We start from the raw sequence: 17,505 nt of genomic DNA, 5'->3' as shown, positions 1-17,505 counted from the left end.
CCAGCATCCTCACGATTTGTCCAAGTGCTGAATGAATGGAGTACTTAGAAAAGGCCTCTATTAAAGATGAAAAAGACTTCGTTAGTTTTTGCTTTGCCAGTACTTCAGAGCTTTTAGTGTTACTCCTTCTTACCATATAGTTTTCAGTTCTGGTTGCAAAAGATTTCTTTGAGAAGGGAACATTTCCAGTTACTGTTCTTTCTTTCCTGAAAAGAAATGTTTTAAGAGCACTAAAGTGATCTCAGGATCTGGACAAGCCAGGCTATGAGACAGATTTAGGCCAAAGATGAATGAAGATGGATAAGTTTGCTTTATGGCAAATGCTTGTAGATTGTGTATTGACAAAAACAAGGCAGGACTGAAGGTTTTTCCCTAGTTATGTGAACTCTAAGGGGCTACCTTGAACAGTTTCCCAGTCCATTTAGAAAATGTTCAAAAACTACCTTTCTACTAGTCTGTTTGCTATTTTTCACTGTTTTAGTGGTACTGCTATAAACACTAAGACGATAGCAATCTGACTACTTTTACCTTCCCTTACCCAGACAACCAACCCTTTAGAAAGTTGTATACCACTGTGCATCAATTCTTTTCAGCACACTGCTCGCAGGATGAGAAAGGGGACCACTAAGATTTCAGAGATTAATTCTATTTAATGCTTTCCCAAGTCTGAACAAACTCCTTTTAGTGAGCCAAGGAACTGAATGATTTTCTTCTCAGGAGATCTAGAAAGAACACTATGTTTGAGTAAATCTTTTGTAAGAAGGAGAATAACTGAGGTATTGATTTAGAAGGTCACCACAGGGCCACTGTATGACCTGCCATATGTTTCTGGTTTGCCACCTGTTGTAGAATTAGTGAATTCTCATAATGCCTGGCATACAACATGGCCCATACTGCACTGGCATTTCCCTAATTACTTTGTTTTTAAGGAAAGTAGAATAATAAGTGCTTGACATAATTCAGAGCTACAAGGCACTTCCTTCCAACATTGACTTACTCTATTTTAAGATAAAATCTCCCACTGTATATTCCTAGAAGAGCCAGGGCACTCTCTGTAGGAACATAAATCATCATCAAGAATAACTTTTCTAGTCCAAATGAAGGTCTATTAAAATGTCCCTTACATACTCCTATATATGATTCAGAAATACTAGTAAGGAGCAGGTTTTACTGTGGAAATTAAACATCATTCACAGTGCCATTCAAAAATATAAATTATCCCTAATCATATCAATCAATAGTCAGCAGGAGCCCGAGTACTTGATAAGCTTACTGACATAGGGTAGGAAATTCTCAGAGGACATAGAAGGAACATTTGTTTCCTAACATGAATGCTGCCTGTTGCATGGTGGAAAATACTTTAACAAGATGTCCTGAATATCTGAGAACTCATTTCAAGCTATAATAATAGCAGAGTGTCTTACTAGTTAATCCAGGAAGGCCCTTAGCATTACAAGCTAGAGATATACTAGAGCTGCACAGAGTCTTTGCAGTTGTATTAGACTCAGCTTTGTGCATTTGTTTTAGAATTTGATCCATGAATCAAGTAGTCTTAACACTTAACATATAATGTTCCAATTCCACTCAGCTTTTCAAATTTAAAAAAGAGCTAAAGGCATAAATAAGAGGAATTAATTTTCATATGAAATTAAGTATCATTCATTTTAATGGTCAGTCACTTCGCTGTACTTGAATTTCTGACCAATAACTAGTGAGTGTAAACTTGAGTTTGACCTGCATTTATTTACAAGGTTCTTTATGGGAGCAAGTGCCCCTTTAACAGAAGCAAAGATAATCTTAGTGTAGCAGTTTTTAAAATACCTAAAAACTTGATGCAGCTTAAATGGCCAACAATAAACAATGAGACATGTGATCAGTCAGATGGTATCAGTGAGATTAATAGCCCTTAAACACAGAACAATTAGGATGATGATGTAAAAATTAGAAAAAGGTTTCTGGTGGGTAGAAGATAGCAAAGAAGTTTATATGCTATGATTACAACTGCGTAAAGAGTATTCATGCATGTGGGCAAAAGTGGGAAGTGGTATGAAAATACTTGCAATTGGATAGGATGATGACATGTGGTACTTTTTTCTTATGTTTTTAAATAGTTTTCTTTGATGTTATTATGTTGAATTTTCAAATGGTAATGATTATAAATCTAACACTAGCAGATACCTTAAATAATTGAAAAACCTGGGGTTTTTTTCCCATAGTTATTCCTCATAAAATTGGCCGAGTCATAGAAGGAAGCCCAGCTGACCGCTGTGGGAAATTGAAAGTTGGAGATCATATCTCTGCAGTGAATGGGCAGTCCATTGTTGAACTGTCTCATGATAACATTGTTCAGCTGATCAAAGATGCTGGTGTCACCGTCACACTAACAGTCATTGCTGAAGAAGGTAAGGAGCTAGTAGACTTGCCTGCCCCAAGCTGATCTAAGAGGCTCAAAGCCTGTGGGAAGCAGTGGCCTCCTCCAGTATTGCCAGAATCACTGCAGGGGACTATGTATGCACTCTGCAGTCTCATTCTTCACCACTTCCATTTAATGAACTTAAAAGACAATTTATTATAAAATTGTCAGCAGCTCAAGAAAAATAATCCAGCTAGTGAGTGTGGACCATTTATGTGCTAGAGAAACAAGTACCCAGAAGTGAAGGAGACTGGCAATACAGGTCTTATTTTCTTAAAATAATGTCTTAAGTCTCGGCTTGAGTGAAAGAAAATCCTTTAAACAGTTCAAAGAAAGTCACTGTTGATATCAAGTCTTTTATGTCAGGCCCATGCCACAATGTGACTTTCCTTGGGGGCAGGGCTTTGTTCTGGGCAGCTGCTTTGTAAGCAGGGTAAAGGAGTGTGTGGGAATGGCTAGTAAGTAGGGCATTAAACACATGCTGGCAGCCCTGGAATCTTACAAACATGTTTAATGTCTTGCCTTGCTGTAAAACTGCCCTTTGATCATTAAGAATTTCTAATTGGGAACCATTTTGAACCAGTCCATATTCTTTGTGAATTACAACATAACCACTATGTAATGGTCATCTCATTTTTCCTGATTTTGCAAAACTAACAAGGAAAAGCCAAAAACAGAATTATGAAGGGTAGTCTTTGATGTTAAAATTCTTCATACTGTAATGTGTATTCATGTTCCATTTTCCCCCGTGACCATCTAATCTAGATGATTTCCAAGTCTTTTATACGTCCTGGTTCTACCCTTTGTTTCTGTTCCTACTGCACCATTCTCATACATTTATTTCTAAGGTATTACATAAATCTGTTCAAGATGCTGTAGGGGGTATTTCTGCATGGACATGAATTGACTTCACTGCTCCCTTAGGCCCTGTCCAATTCTGGGCAGGATTCCAAGATGTTATGACATCCCTGCCTTTGTTCTTTCCCTTCCTTCTCCATTCCGTTCCCACACTCTTTCCTGACTCTGCTGATTCTTTTCTAAAATCCTCTCTTGTAGAAGCTCCACTGCTTCCCCACTCTCTGCACAGCCTGCCTTTTAAATGTACCTCCCAGTATTCTCTCCATACCGTCTCTAAGCTGGGCTTCACTGGCCTCTGTGCACATGGCCTTCCTCCCTCACCCCGACTCCCATAGCACCTCCTGTCTCTGTACATTATTGGACGTCATTCTCACATAACTGTATCCCTATTTAAATGGTCTGCTCTTTGTAAACAAAAAACGTTGGTTGACTGTGATACTAAATACTTAAGCTTTTTTTTTTTTTTTTTGGGACAGGGTCTCATTCTGTTGCTGAGGCTGGAGGGCAATAGTTTGGTCGTGGCTCACTGCAGTCTCAACCTCCTGGGCTCAAGTGATCCTCTTACCTCAGCCGTCCAAGTAGCTAGGACTACATAATTTTTAATGGTTTTTTGTTTGTTTGTTTGTTTGCTTTTGAGATGGAGTCTCACTGTGTTGCCTAGTCTGGTCTCGAACTCCTAGACTCAAGCGATCTTCCTGCCTCAGCCTCCCACAGTGTTGGTATTATAGGCATGAGCCAATGTGCCTGGCCAGCAAATATTTTTTGAAAGAAGGAATGAGTAAACAAATGAGCGAACAAAGTAAATGTCAGGAGATTTTGGTTCTGAAGCCTTCTGTGCCATTACCTAAGCAGAGGCAATTTAAACCCAATAAAAGAAGTAAGGCTTTTGACAAAGTTCACAGATACCTATTCGCTAGTTATATGACAAAAAAGCCACTTCATATTTCTAATCTTCACTTTTTTAACTGTAGAATTGGAGTAGTAATATCTTTTTCAGGATCACCACCAGGGGTTAAAGGTGAAAATGTACCTAAGCTGCATAAATACCCTACGGTGCTCATCTGATAGTTATTATTTTACCTACATGACTGGCTCCCTCATTCCAGTCTCTGTTTAAATCTCACTTCCCAAGGAAATAATAGTATTTAATAAGTGTATGCTATGTGACAGACACTGTCCTAAATGCTTTACATATATTAACTAATTTAATACAATAATCCTAGGTAGGCACTATTGTTTTCCAATTCTTGTAGATGAGGAAACTGAGTCACAGAGCAGTTAGATGAATTGCCTGTGGTTAAAAAATGTTATAAATGCTTACTCTCAATATCTATGTATCTCGCCAATGAACCACACTTTGGATAGCCTTGGGATAGATAGTTTGTTAGGAAAAAAATGACTTCTTTCTCTCAGTAACTTTTCCCCCCAAAATTACTGTTTAATGTTGATGATGTTTTCTCTAAAAGATTATCCAAGATTGTTCATAATTTTTCTTAGAATAAAAGTTCCCTTTCACATTCTGGCCCAAACACTTGTGGACAGATACTTGACATTTCTTGTATAGTATCAGTCCATGTTCAGAGAAATAGAGAGAAGGGTGGAGGGAAGCTCCGTACCAGATACATACTTAAAGTATATTTCATATGCAGGCACAGCCTCTTAAAATACAGCCACATTTTATATGTAAAATCACATTTCAGTGTTCACACATTATTTTATTATACTCTAGGATTTTTTTAAACTATGAAAACATTCAGAATCTCTTATTTTTCTTAGGAAAAAAACAGAAAATCTCCCTTCTGTCCATAAAGAAAGATCTCATTCATGGAGTTTGTAAGCCTTCCAGTTTTCTCATAAAATTCAGTATAAAATCTATCAACTGCACTAAAGAGTCAAAGAATATTTATAACTCTAAAGCTATTTTCAGAAACCACACATTCAGATCAATACCCCAGAGCCCCAGAGCTTCCCGTCTGATGCTTCTCCCCTCTCTCCATCAGCCATTCCCTATCAGCAGGTAAAAGACAGTTACCTAGAAAAAGAACAACTGTTGGTCCCTCCATCCTTTTTTTCCCCCTTTGCTAGATGCTGTTTAATATTTGTGCCTACGTTGCCAAGGAAATGGTAAGGCAAGTGTCACATTTCATAAAAGACTTTCAAACTGTAGCCAGGACTTGAGACTGTTCTCCATCATATGGCATTCCCACAACACTACCACCTCTTCCTCCACCATGTATCTTGTTTTTAAATACGGAATGTAAATTTACTATGTCTGGTAGTTCCTGCTTATTGTAAAAAAAAAAAAAAAAACCTTAAATTATATAATTTTTCAAAACTGATTTCTAATTTTTTGTCAGGTCTTGTAATTTTAAGAGTGAACATAAGTTACCAAAGGCAACCAAGCCCTCCTATTGGAATGATTCTGGTAGTGTTGCAATAACTTTGTTTTGTTTTCAGTTTATTTGTCTGTTTGTTCCCATTTGTCTCTATTTTCCACTCTCATTTCTCTCGCTGCTCCCATTGGCAAACATTCTAGTATGTGTTATGTACTGCATTTTATTTGTGCGTCTTTTAAAATACATTTTTTGTTGTGTGTTGGCATTTCTTTTTGAGTTATGTAACTTAGAAATTTTACACTGGGTTTTTCTCACAACCATGTTGTTATTTTCTTTTAATGTCATTTTACTGTTCTAGGATCCAATCCAGGATTCCTCATGGCATTTAGTTCTTGTGTCTTCTTTTTTCTTTTGAATTGGGATAGAATTCATATACTATAAAATTCATTATTCTGAAATATACAATTCAGTGGTTTTTAGTATATACACAGGGAGTTGCAATCATTACCACTAGTTTCACAACATTTTATTGCCCCAGAAAGAAACTTCATACCCATTAGAAGTCACTTCCCATACTCTCGAAACCCTCATCCCTAGGCAACCACTAATCCACTTTCTGTCTCTGTGGATTTGCTGGGCATTTCTTGTAAATAGAATCAAACAGTGTGTGGCCTTTTGTATCTGACTTTTTTCACTTACCAAAATGTTTTCAAGGTACATCCTAATTGTAGCATATATCAGTACTGCATTCCTTTTTATGCCTAATGAATAAAATTTCATTATGCATACGTATATTTTGCTTATTAATCATTTGATAGACATTTGAGTTGTTTCCACTACTGTGAATAATGCCACTGTGAACATTGGTGCTTAGGTTTTTGTGTTGGTGTATGATTTCATTTTTCTTGGTTGTATACCTAGGAATGGAATTGTTGGGTCACATGGTAACTATGTTTAGCTTTTTGAAGAACTTCCAAACTCTTCCACAGCAGCTGCACCATTTTATATTCCCACCAGCAATATATAAGGCTTCCATTTCCCCATATCCTTGCCAACACTTATTTTCTGTTTTGGGGGTTTGTTTTCTAGCCATTCTAGTGTGTGTGAAATGATATCTCATTGTGATTTTGATTGGCATTTTTGCTATGAGTAATAATGTTGAACATCTTTTCATGTGCTTATTGACTATTTGTAAATCCTCTTTACATAGAGAAATGTCTATTTAAATCCTTTGCCATTTATAACTCAGTTATTTGTCTTTTTTATTGTTGAATTGTAAGATGACTTTATGTATTCTGAACACTAGACGATTATCAGATACATGGTTTACAACTATTGTTCTCCCATTCTCCATTTGTCTTTTTACTTTCTTGATACTATCCTTTGATGCACAAAAGTTTTAATGCTGAAGAAGTCCACTTCAGCTATTTGCAGGGGCGCTGCTTCTGCTTTGGTATCATAGCATCTTAAGCTTTTAAGATTTATCTGCATTGCTGGGTGAACATAACTGATTGCTTTTAACTGCTTGACAGTTTTCCATGAGTATTTGCCACAAATAACCTGTCCACTTCCCTATAGACAGTAACATTGCTTACAATACTACAGTATCACAAACAATTCTACAATACACATCTTCACATATCTATGTTACAAAACAGTGTGAGAATCCAGGTATTGGTGGCACATGCTTGTAGTCTGAGCTACACAGGAGGATCACTTGAGACCAGAAGTGTAGGCCAGCCTGGATAACATAGCAAGATCTTACCTGTCTTTTTTTTTTTTTTTGAGATGGAGTTTCGCTCCCCTTCCCGGGTTCAGGTGCTTCTCCTGCTTCAGCCTCTCGAGTAGCTGGGATTACAGGTGTGTGCCACCACACCTGGCTAATTTTGTATTTTTAGTAGAATGGGGTTTCTCCCTGTTGGCCAGGCTGGTCTCAAACTCCTGACCTCAGGTGATCTGCCCGCCCCGGCCTCCCAAAGTGCTGGGATTACAGGCGTGAGCCACCACGCCCAGCCCAGAGATCTTATCTCTTAAAAAATAAAAAACATTGTGAGAATTTCTGGGAGTGACATAGGGTATGCATGTGCTTGATTTAGTACTGTCAGATTGTTCTCTATAATTGTTGCATCCACTTGTGCTCCCACCAGCAAAACATTGAGGATTCTTATACCTTTACTTCCCCACCCGTACTTGGTATTATCAGCGTTTGAATGTGCTAGCCTAAAGCATGAAAGTGTTGTCTCGTTATTTAATTTGCATTTCTCTGACTGCCCATGAATTTGAGCATCTCTTCATATGCTTGTGGAATTTCTGTCTTGTTGATATTTAGTGGTTGCTCTTGAATTACATGGACTTCAGTAGTACAGTTTTATTTTAGAGAGTGCAGATGTCTTCTCCTATCATGGTACCCTTTATTATACAGAAATTCTTAATTAGATGCAATCAAATTTGTCACATTTTACCTATAGCTTAAACTCTTGACGTTTTAAGTCATTTTTCCCCCACACCAGAGATTTTTCTTTTATATGATCTAATACCAGATTTATAATTTTGATTTTTGTACTTAGGTCTTTAATTCATCTGGAGCCTACCTTTGTATGTAGTTTTATGAGGGATGTAGTTTTAGTTTTTTTTCCGATCATGAGCCAGTTTTCCCAGCACCAGCTCTTAGACCGTACTTCTTTACTCTATTTACTTGTGACGCCATCTCTCTTGTATATATCAACTTCCCCTTTAAGCATGAGTCTCCAAGTTCTCTATTCTGTTGTATTAGTTTATTTGTTCTTGGGCTGATAATATATGTGTGTGTGTATTTTTCATTATTTTTTTATCTGTAAGTTTGTGATACATCCTAATATATCTGCTTATTAGGGCAAACCTATCTGTCTATCAAAATTGACTACATATTCATGGAAATTTTCTATATAAAATTTTAGAGCAAATTATTGAGCTCCTCCAAAAAAAGTGAAGTACAGTTTTTGGGGATATATTGTGTATGTATATATATATATATATAAATACATATGTGTGTGTATGTATTTTTTTGTGTAGAGGAGGAGAATTTATATCTTTACATATTAAGTCATCCCACCTAAGATCATGGAATGTCTTTCCAGTTATTTAGATCATCTTTTATGTCCTTTAATAGAGTTTTAAAATGTTCTCTCATAGGGTTCTTATTTACTCTTGGTAAGATGATTCTCCATAGATTATAATGTTAATTGCTGGGGTTTAACCGTGGATTTTGTTTTTATCTTTTGAAACTACGCTTTCTCTTAAGTGTATTATTATAGGCATACCTTGGAGACACTGCAGGTTCAGTTATAGGCCACTGCTATTAGGTAGTGGATGTTGCAATAAAGTGAGTCACATGAATGTTTTGGTTTTCTAGTGCATATAGAAGTTATGTTTACACTATACTATAATCTCTTAAGTGTGCAGTAGCAATATGTCTCAAAAAACAATATACATATCTTAATGAAAATACACTTTATTGCTAAGAAATGCTAATGATCATCTGGGCCTTTAGTAAGTCTTAATCTTTGTGCTGGTGGAGGATCTTGCTTCGATGTTGATAGTGGCTGACTGATCTGGGTGGTGGTTGCTGAAGATTGAGGTGGGTGTAGCAATTTCTTAAAATATCATACTGAACGAATATTCTTAATGTCATCTGGAATGGTGAATCCTTTCCAGGTTTTCAATTTGCTTTGCCCAGATCCATAGAAAAATCACTGTCTGTGGCAGCTATAGCTTACCAAATGTTTTTCTTAAATACTAAGACTTGAAAGTCAAAATTACTCCTTGATCCATGGGCTACAGAATGGATGTTGTATTGGAAGGTATGAAAACAACATTTATCTCCTTGTATTTCTCCATCAGAGCTCTTGAGTGACTATTGTCAGTAAGCAGTAATATTTTGAAAGGAATCTTTTTTTCTGAGAGGTAGGTCACAACAGTGGGATTAAATTATTCAGTAAATCATGCTGTAAACAGATGTACTATTATCCAGGCTTTATTGTTCCATTTTTAGAGCATAGACAGAATAGATTTAGCATAATTCTTATGAGCCCTAAGATTTTTGGAGTGGTAAATAAGCATATGAATTTACCAGCTGCATTAGCCCCTAACAGAAGAGTCAGCCTGTCCTTTGAAGCTTTGAAGCCAGGTGTTAACTTCTCCTCTCTAGCTATGAAAGTCCTAGATGGCATCTTCTCACAGAAGGCTGTTTTGTCTGCCTTGAAAGTCTATTGTTTAGTGTAGCCACCTTCACCAATGATATTAGCTGAATCTTCAGGAAAAGCTGCTGCAGCATCTGTATCACCATTTGCTGCTTCACCTTATAGTTCATGTTATGGAGATGACTTCTTTCCTTAAACCTCATGAACCAGCTTCTTCTTGCTTCAAACTTTTCTTCTGTAGCTCTCTCAGCTCTCAGAATAGAAGAGAGTTAGGGACTTGCTCTGGATTAGGCTTTGGCTAACGAGAATATTGTGGCGGTTTGATCTTCTATCTAGACCACTAAAACTTTCTCCATATCCAGCAATAAGGCTGTTTCATTTTCTTTTTCTGTTTGTTTGTTTTGAGACAGAGTCTCACTCTGTCACCCTGACTGGAGTCCAGTGGCGTGATCTTGGCTCACTGCAAACTCTGCCTAACGGGTTCAAGCTATTCTCCTGCCTCAGCCTCCTCAGTAGCTGGGATTACAGGCATGCACCACCATGCCCGCCTAATTTTTTAATATTTTTAGCAGAGACGGGATTTCACCATGTTGGCCAGGCTGGTCTCGAACTCCTGACCACAGGTGATCCTCCTGCCTCATCCTCCCAAAGTGCTGGGATTACAGCTGTGAGCCACCGTGCCCAGCCCATTTTCTTATCATCATTTGTTCACTGGAGTAATATTTACAATTTCCTTCAAGAACTTTTCTTTTGCATTCACAACTTGGCTAACTGGTATAAGAGGCCTAGCTTTCAGCCTGTCTCAGGTCTCAATATGCGTTCCTGACTAAGCTTAAGCTTTTGATGTAAAGTGAGAGACGTGCAACTCTTTCACTTGAATGCATAGAGGACATTGTGGGGTTATTAATTGTCATGATTTCAATATTGTGTGTCTCAGGGAATGGAGAGGCCTGAGGAGAGGGAGAAAAATGGGGAAAGGCTAGTTGATGGAGCAGTCAGAACACACATATTTATCAATTATGTTTGCCGTTTTATATGAGTGTGGTTCATGGCACACAAAAACAATTAGAGACAAGTAATTCGAAATTGACATACCCAGTAAGCAAAGGTGGAAGAACTGGGAGTTTCCAGTGGGTACAAGAATATAAAGATCAAAGATCACTGACCACAGATCACCATAACAGATATGATAATAATGAAAAAGTTAGAAATATTGGAAGAATTACCAAATTGTGACATAGTCATGAAAGTGAACACGCGGTGTTGGAAAAATGGCACTAATAGACTCACCCAATGCAGAGTTGCCATAAACCTTCAATTTATAAAAAATGCAATAAAAGGTCAGGCGCGGTGGCTCACGCCTGTAATCCCAGCACTTTGGGAGGCTGAGGTGGGTGGATCATGAGGTCAAGAGATCGAGACCATCCTGGCCAACGTGGTGAAACCCTGTCTCTACTAAAATACGAGAATTAGGTGGGTGTGGTGGCATGCACCTGTAGTCCCAGCTTCTCAGGAGGCTGAGGCAAGAGAATTGCTTGCACCCGGGAGGCGGAGATTGCAGTGAGCCGAGATCGCGCCACTGCACTCCAGTCTGGCGCCTGGCGACAGAGCAAGACTCTGTCTCAAAAAAAAAAAAAAAAAAAAAGGCAATAAAGTGAAGTGTACTAAAATAAGATATGCCTATACTTATTATACACAGAAAGCCCAGCAAAAATTTAATTCTCATCAAGGGAGAGCTATACTTAACCCAAAAGAGCAGTTAGAAGGTCAGCTTTACTATTTTAAGAATTTTCAAGGCTAGGCGCTGTGGCTCACACCTGTAATCCCAGCACTTTGGGAGGCCGAGGCAGGTGGATCACCTGAGGTCAGGAGTTTGAGACCAGCCTGACCAATATGCAGAAACCCCGTCTCTACTGAAAATACAAAATTAGCCGGGCATAGTGGCGCATGCCTGTAATTCCAGCTACTCAGGAGGCTGAGGCAGGAGAATCGCTTGAACCTGGGAGGTGAAGGTTGCGGTGAGCCAAGATCGTGCCATTGCACTCCAGCCTGGGCTACAAGAGTGAAGCTCTGTCGCAAAAAAAAAAAAAAAAGAATTTTCAAATAAAATTCAGAGAGAAGATAGGCCTATTAGACATTATGGAATAAATATTTGACTCTGGGAAGTAAAATAGCTTATAACAGAAAAAAACATGGAGATGCCATGTAGCATATAGCACTGGTTGAAGGACTAACAATGAAAAGGATACCAGTGATAGGAAGTTTTACTTAAACTTGATGAAGACAACAAAAAACACGTAACTTTAAAAGCAAGCACAAATTTGTGGTACATTCTGCCAAGAACTGAAATCTCTTATCTAGAATGGAAGTTAGAGGATAACTTGGAATTGGTCAGATTATTTCTATTGTCCTGCTCCGATGTTATACACATATTATTATAGCCAAGGTAGTAAAGCCAGTAAATTATTGACCACATGCAAAGGTGCAAGTATCTCCCAGTCATCTTGTCGGTAGATAGAATTTTCCCTATCAGTTTCTATCCCCTTCATAGTAACCATGAATTTACAGCGACAGAAGAGAATCCAACTCTATACTAGGCACTAAGGTTTGGAGACAGGTAACTTGAAATTGACATACCCCAGAAGCACATGTGGAAGAACTTACGGAAATGTCTAGTGAATACAGGAATATCGAGATAACTGAGGTGTTTCTTGCAATCAAGGCATTCAGAGTCTAGCAGGAGAGTCAGGTGTTCTGCCAGCTTGTGACGCAATGTGGGAAATACTATGAGAACATTGTGATCACAGTATGCTTAAGACGCCAGGTAGGATTTCAGAGAGGAGGTGACATTTTGAACATGAGGTGAAATGGAAAGGCAGGAGTGCCCGGGTAACAAGGTTGGATAGTAGCTTATGAGCAAGAAAACACACCATAGGTTTTTTTGTTTTGTTTTGAGACAGAGTCTCGCTCTGTCTCCCAGGCTGGAGTGCAGTGGTACAATCTCTGCTCACTACAACCTCTGCCTCCTGGATTCAAACAATTCTTCTGCCTCAGCCTTCCAAGAAGCTGGGACTACAGGTGTGTGCCACCATACCTGGCTAATTTTTGTGTTTTTAGTAGAGACAGGGTTTCACCATGTTGGCTAGGCTGGTCTTGAACTCCCGCCTCAGGTGATCTGCCCACCTCGGCCTCCCAAAGCACTGGGATTACAGGCATGAGCCACCAAACCCAGCCCACCATAGGTTTTGTTTGTTTGTTTTTTCTTCTTTTTTTTTTATTTTTATTTTATTTTTCTCAGTTGTGGCATATACCTTTACAAATAAGGCCCACCATAGGTTTTTATCCAAGGCAGTGGCATGTTTCAACCTGTGTGTTAAAACTGTAATCTTTGGTGGCAAAAAGAGCAGTTAGAAGGTCAGTGTAAGCAACTTGTTAAAGTTACTCAGGAAAAGTAAAATTCATGATAGCAATATAAAAGGGCAACCAATTTCCAGGTCTCAAAAAAAAAAAAATGGTTCATAGCCTACTCAAAGCCCACTCCACCCCCACCCTCCCTTCCTGGAATACTTGACTTTAAAGAGGAAACACAACCCTCTGGATAGGTTCTGCTCCTGAGGTTGGGTCTGCATCTCCAGGTCTGGTACATGTTGTTAAATCCATGTTCACACCTAAACCCAGCAGCCAGAGAGCATAGAACTCCTCAGGGGCCACTTGGCTTGGCTGTAGACCATTTCTGTCCTCTTGCCACTTTCTACTCTCTTGCCTGTGTTTTTAGAGTATTCTTTAGCTTCTAGACACTAGAAGTTTTTCCATAAAAATAAGTGATTTATCTGTGTTTTTAGTCTCACAAAACTTTGGAAAGTAACAACTTAATCCAAGCCATAAAATAGTGATGTATGTATTATAGTAAAGCCTGAAGTTTTAGCTTTCTCAATGGAAACTGCTTCCTAATATTCCTATCTCTTATCTTTAACATGAGATTTTTGCTATTACATTCTAAGATTCAGGTTTTATCAGCTTCCACGTTTTTCTAACTTAAAATACTTAAGTTAGAAAACTCTTACTTAACATTTTTATACACTAACATTTATACACTTAACATTTTTATAAAGCAAGGTAAAGATTTCAGAATATATGCTTAAGGAAAAATGCAACCCCAAATGAGAGCTATCATTTTGATGATGATGATGATAATGATAGTTAAAATAAAAACTGTTATATTGTGACTATTATATGCCAGACACTATTCTAAGCGTGTACATTTATAAGCTCCTTTGATACTATAACCCAGTGAGGTAACTGTATTTCCCCTTTTATAGACAAGATGATTCAAAGCACAGAGAACATAACAGATTTGCTGAAGAACACGTAGCTAGTAAGTGATGCAGTCAGGCTTAAACTCTGTCCATCTTGCTCAGAGTTCATGATCTTAATCATTAAGCTGTGTTCCCTCTCTCTGATACTTCAAATATCCTATACTTTTATATTTAAACATAATAAAATGTTCAGAAGTTTCAACTTTAAAACTCTGAGTCTGCCAGCCTTAGGCATCTCATTTAATTGTCGCCTCCTTGCCATCTAGTTCTAGGTGCAGACAGTCACCATGCTTAGCTATGAAAGCTGCCTTCAAGGAACAGCAGGGGGTCGAGAGCTGTTGGGAGTGATACAGAAACAAATGTAATGTTTTTCACCTATATTTGTGTTCTGAGAAAACAGAAGCAGTAGGATATTTATAAACATTTGTTAGCCCTCAGGATGATTCTGTAAGTTTGTCTTTGGCTCTTGGTATCCGGCAAAATAACTGCTCCTATATTAAAGATGCAGGTTCAAAGGTGTGAGTGTGGCTTGCAGACTGGCCTCCATGTTCCAGCATTCCTGACACCTGGCTTCGTTATCTAGAATAGGTTACCAGTTATTAGGTGTGTGCTCTGGAAACCCATAGAATATTCCTGGAGCTCTGTCTTCTCTATAAATATTATGTTCATTTCTGCATTTTATGTTGTATGGATGGCTAAAACAAAGGTGAAAATGGGGACGTAATATGATTCCTGTTCTCTTGAGACATAAAGAGTAATCAAAAGCCACAGGGGAGAAGATGCTAATGTGCCAGGTCCAGACAACTGACAATAGTGCTATTCACGCTAAAGCCACTAAAGTCAGGACCGCAACAGCCATCTGTTACCGTCTCAATTTCACAGATCTACTTGGCCTTCACATTTTATGTACAAATTCTTATTTCTATTGTTTTCTCATTTGAACAGAGCATCATGGTCCACCATCAGGAACAAACTCAGCCAGGCAAAGCCCAGCCCTGCAGCACAGGCCCATGGGACAGTCACAGCCCAACCACATACCTGGGGACAGGTGGGGCTATTCTCAGGTTTTTTTTTTTCTTATTCTGTCCTTATTGCTCAACTCTTCATAATCCCATTCCCCGTCATCCACCACCCCCATACAGTAATGCAGATGCCAGCTGTTGAGGTCAAAATTAATACTCTCGCCTGTTCCTCAGATACTTCCCCATTGCCTCCACCCATTCAGTGCCGTCATCCCTCTCGCAGACTCCGTCCCAGGCACAGCATAATTATCCAATCATGCCTGACATGCGAGTACTAGAAAGAAACGATGGCATCTGGCTCTGCTACTCTTGCTCTTCAGTAGTTTTCAAAGGGAAGCTGCAGACCCATATGGATTGCTATGTTATCAGGCCACCTGAGCAGAGCAGGACTTTGTGTGTATTTGTGTCCTCCTTCATTGAAAATATTAGCCATGAAACAAAAACTAGATTTCCAAAAATCCAGCATCTTCACGGGCATTGGTGCTGCAGGAGAGCCATTTTTCACTGTGACAAGGTCAGCTAGTGTAGTTATTTGATTGCAGCTTTCTTTGATATAAACTGCTCTGAGATGTCCTTAAGAAAACTGGGGATGTTGATAGACTACAAGCTATATTGGCGTTAATGACGGGGTTTCTCCTAGTACCTCTCAGATTTTAGATATAGTCTGTCTTCATAGTGGTTTGTCAGAGGGAAAATGGCAAAGTTGAGCTTTTAAAAGAAAAGAAATTAATCTGCCTTTAGACTGTTTTTCATTTTCTCAGTTCAGAGAGTGACTTGATTTCTCTGTCTTGTAGAAGTGCCCTAGAAGGTGGAAAAGATGTCTCCACTTCCTACAGACATTCTTGGTCAGACCACAAGCACCTTGCACAGCCTGACACCGCAGTAATCTCAGTTGTAGGCACTCGGCACAATCAGGTAAACAAACATCCCCCAGATGTGGAGTCATATTTTGAGTTGCCGTATCACTGGCATTGTTGAATTTTTATTGCAAATCAATTCAGATAAATTCGTTTCCAAAACTAATAATTCTCGAAGACCTGCCATGTGTTTGGCATTCTGCTGGCATCCATGAGAGAATGTCAGGAGTGAAAGAAAAGTTTCCCCTAGGGCAGGAGAACTTTGAACCCTTGGTTAAGTACTTAGAAGTAAGTAATATTTTAGATAATCAAATTAGGGTTTTTTTGTTTGTTATTTGTTTTTCAGAAAAATTAGTCAAACTCTACTTAAAGGATGCACTTTCCAAAATTCTGTTCTCTGATTGTTCCATTGCACATTGACCCACTGGAGAAGACATGTAACCTTCAGATTAATTTACACTGCATTTATAAAAATTAAGTAGCCCTTCCACCAAAATTTACATTCCTTCTTTACAATATAGAAATGCACATTGAGAGTATAAATCATTTCTCCCAGCTATAGAAGTAATCTTTCTTCAAACTGTAAATAGACAACCCATGAGAACTTGCTTTTCTTATACTTCTTTCTCTCTAGAGCCTTGGTTGTTACCCAGTAGAGCTGGAGAGAGGCCCCCGGGGCTTTGGATTCAGCCTCCGAGGGGGGAAGGAGTACAACATGGGGCTATTCATCCTTCGTCTTGCTGAAGATGGTCCTGCCATCAAAGATGGCAGAATTCATGTGAGTTAGCTTCTGTCTGTAACCTTAGGTTCCAGCTCTAGATTGGAAACTTCAAAAGATAGTAATAATTGATATAAAGGGAATGCAGAAACCTCTTAAATCTAAAAAGCAGGATTTGTCTTCACTGAAACCTAAAAAAGGCAAATGGTTGTCATTTTGCTTTTCTAACATCCTGATGATTTCATTTCTTCTCTTTAGTGTGCTAGACCGTATTGCAGTTATGCTACTTTTGGCTTCTTGACCTTGGTCAATAAGAAAATTCATTTCTTATTCACATAGTCAGTATCTGAGGTAAACAAATTAATAAATAAAATATACTTTTCATCTTAATAAGAGTCTTGAGAAAGCAAGGATCAACTAGAATCTTTAACTGTTTTCAGGAAACAGGAGGCCAAGGATTTTTTTTCCCCATCTTAGCTACCCGGAGCAGTAACTAGAGGCTGAAAAGCATGGCTCTCAACATTTATTATTGTTTCAAGGACTAGAATTCACATCAGTAGTATTCCATCATAGATATTATCAACTCATTCAATTAGAAAGGCAAATGATCCTGGTAATTATTAGATGGTATATTCTAGTAATTATTAGAAAAGGTGCTTCTCGGTGATTGCAGTTTTGAATATTTCATTTCACTCCCATTACTTATTTCATAAACACATACTGAGTGTTTGCATTTCCCAAAGCCTTATGTCTGCTACTGAATGAGTTGGGAGAGTGATCCAAAATAAGATATTATCCCTCCTCAGA

At 38.5% G+C, this 17,505-nt stretch overlaps 1 protein-coding gene across 3 annotated transcripts in view; it reads left to right on the top strand.

Annotated features, from left to right (window-relative positions):
* MAGI3 (membrane associated guanylate kinase, WW and PDZ domain containing 3) overlaps nucleotides 1-17,505 on the top strand; it is a 273,333-nt gene that overhangs the window by 244,124 nt on the left and 11,704 nt on the right. For all 3 annotated transcript variants that reach the window (XM_012466610.2, XM_012466611.2, XM_012466612.2), the window contains exons 16-19: nucleotides 2,217-2,402; nucleotides 15,047-15,149; nucleotides 15,918-16,038; nucleotides 16,615-16,758. In XM_012466610.2, the coding sequence (XP_012322033.2) occupies nucleotides 2,217-2,402; nucleotides 15,047-15,149; nucleotides 15,918-16,038; nucleotides 16,615-16,758 (554 nt within the window). The remainder of the gene's footprint in view (nucleotides 1-2,216; nucleotides 2,403-15,046; nucleotides 15,150-15,917; nucleotides 16,039-16,614; nucleotides 16,759-17,505) is intronic.

The sequence above is a fragment of the Aotus nancymaae genome, unplaced genomic scaffold, assembly GCF_030222135.1.
Source record: "Aotus nancymaae isolate 86718 unplaced genomic scaffold, 86718_ANA_hifiasm-v0.15.2.pri h1tg000007l, whole genome shotgun sequence".
Classification (NCBI taxonomy): domain Eukaryota; kingdom Metazoa; phylum Chordata; class Mammalia; order Primates; family Aotidae; genus Aotus; species Aotus nancymaae.
Note: the sequence above shows the minus strand (reverse complement) of the source record. Positions and strands in the feature narration are given on the sequence as shown.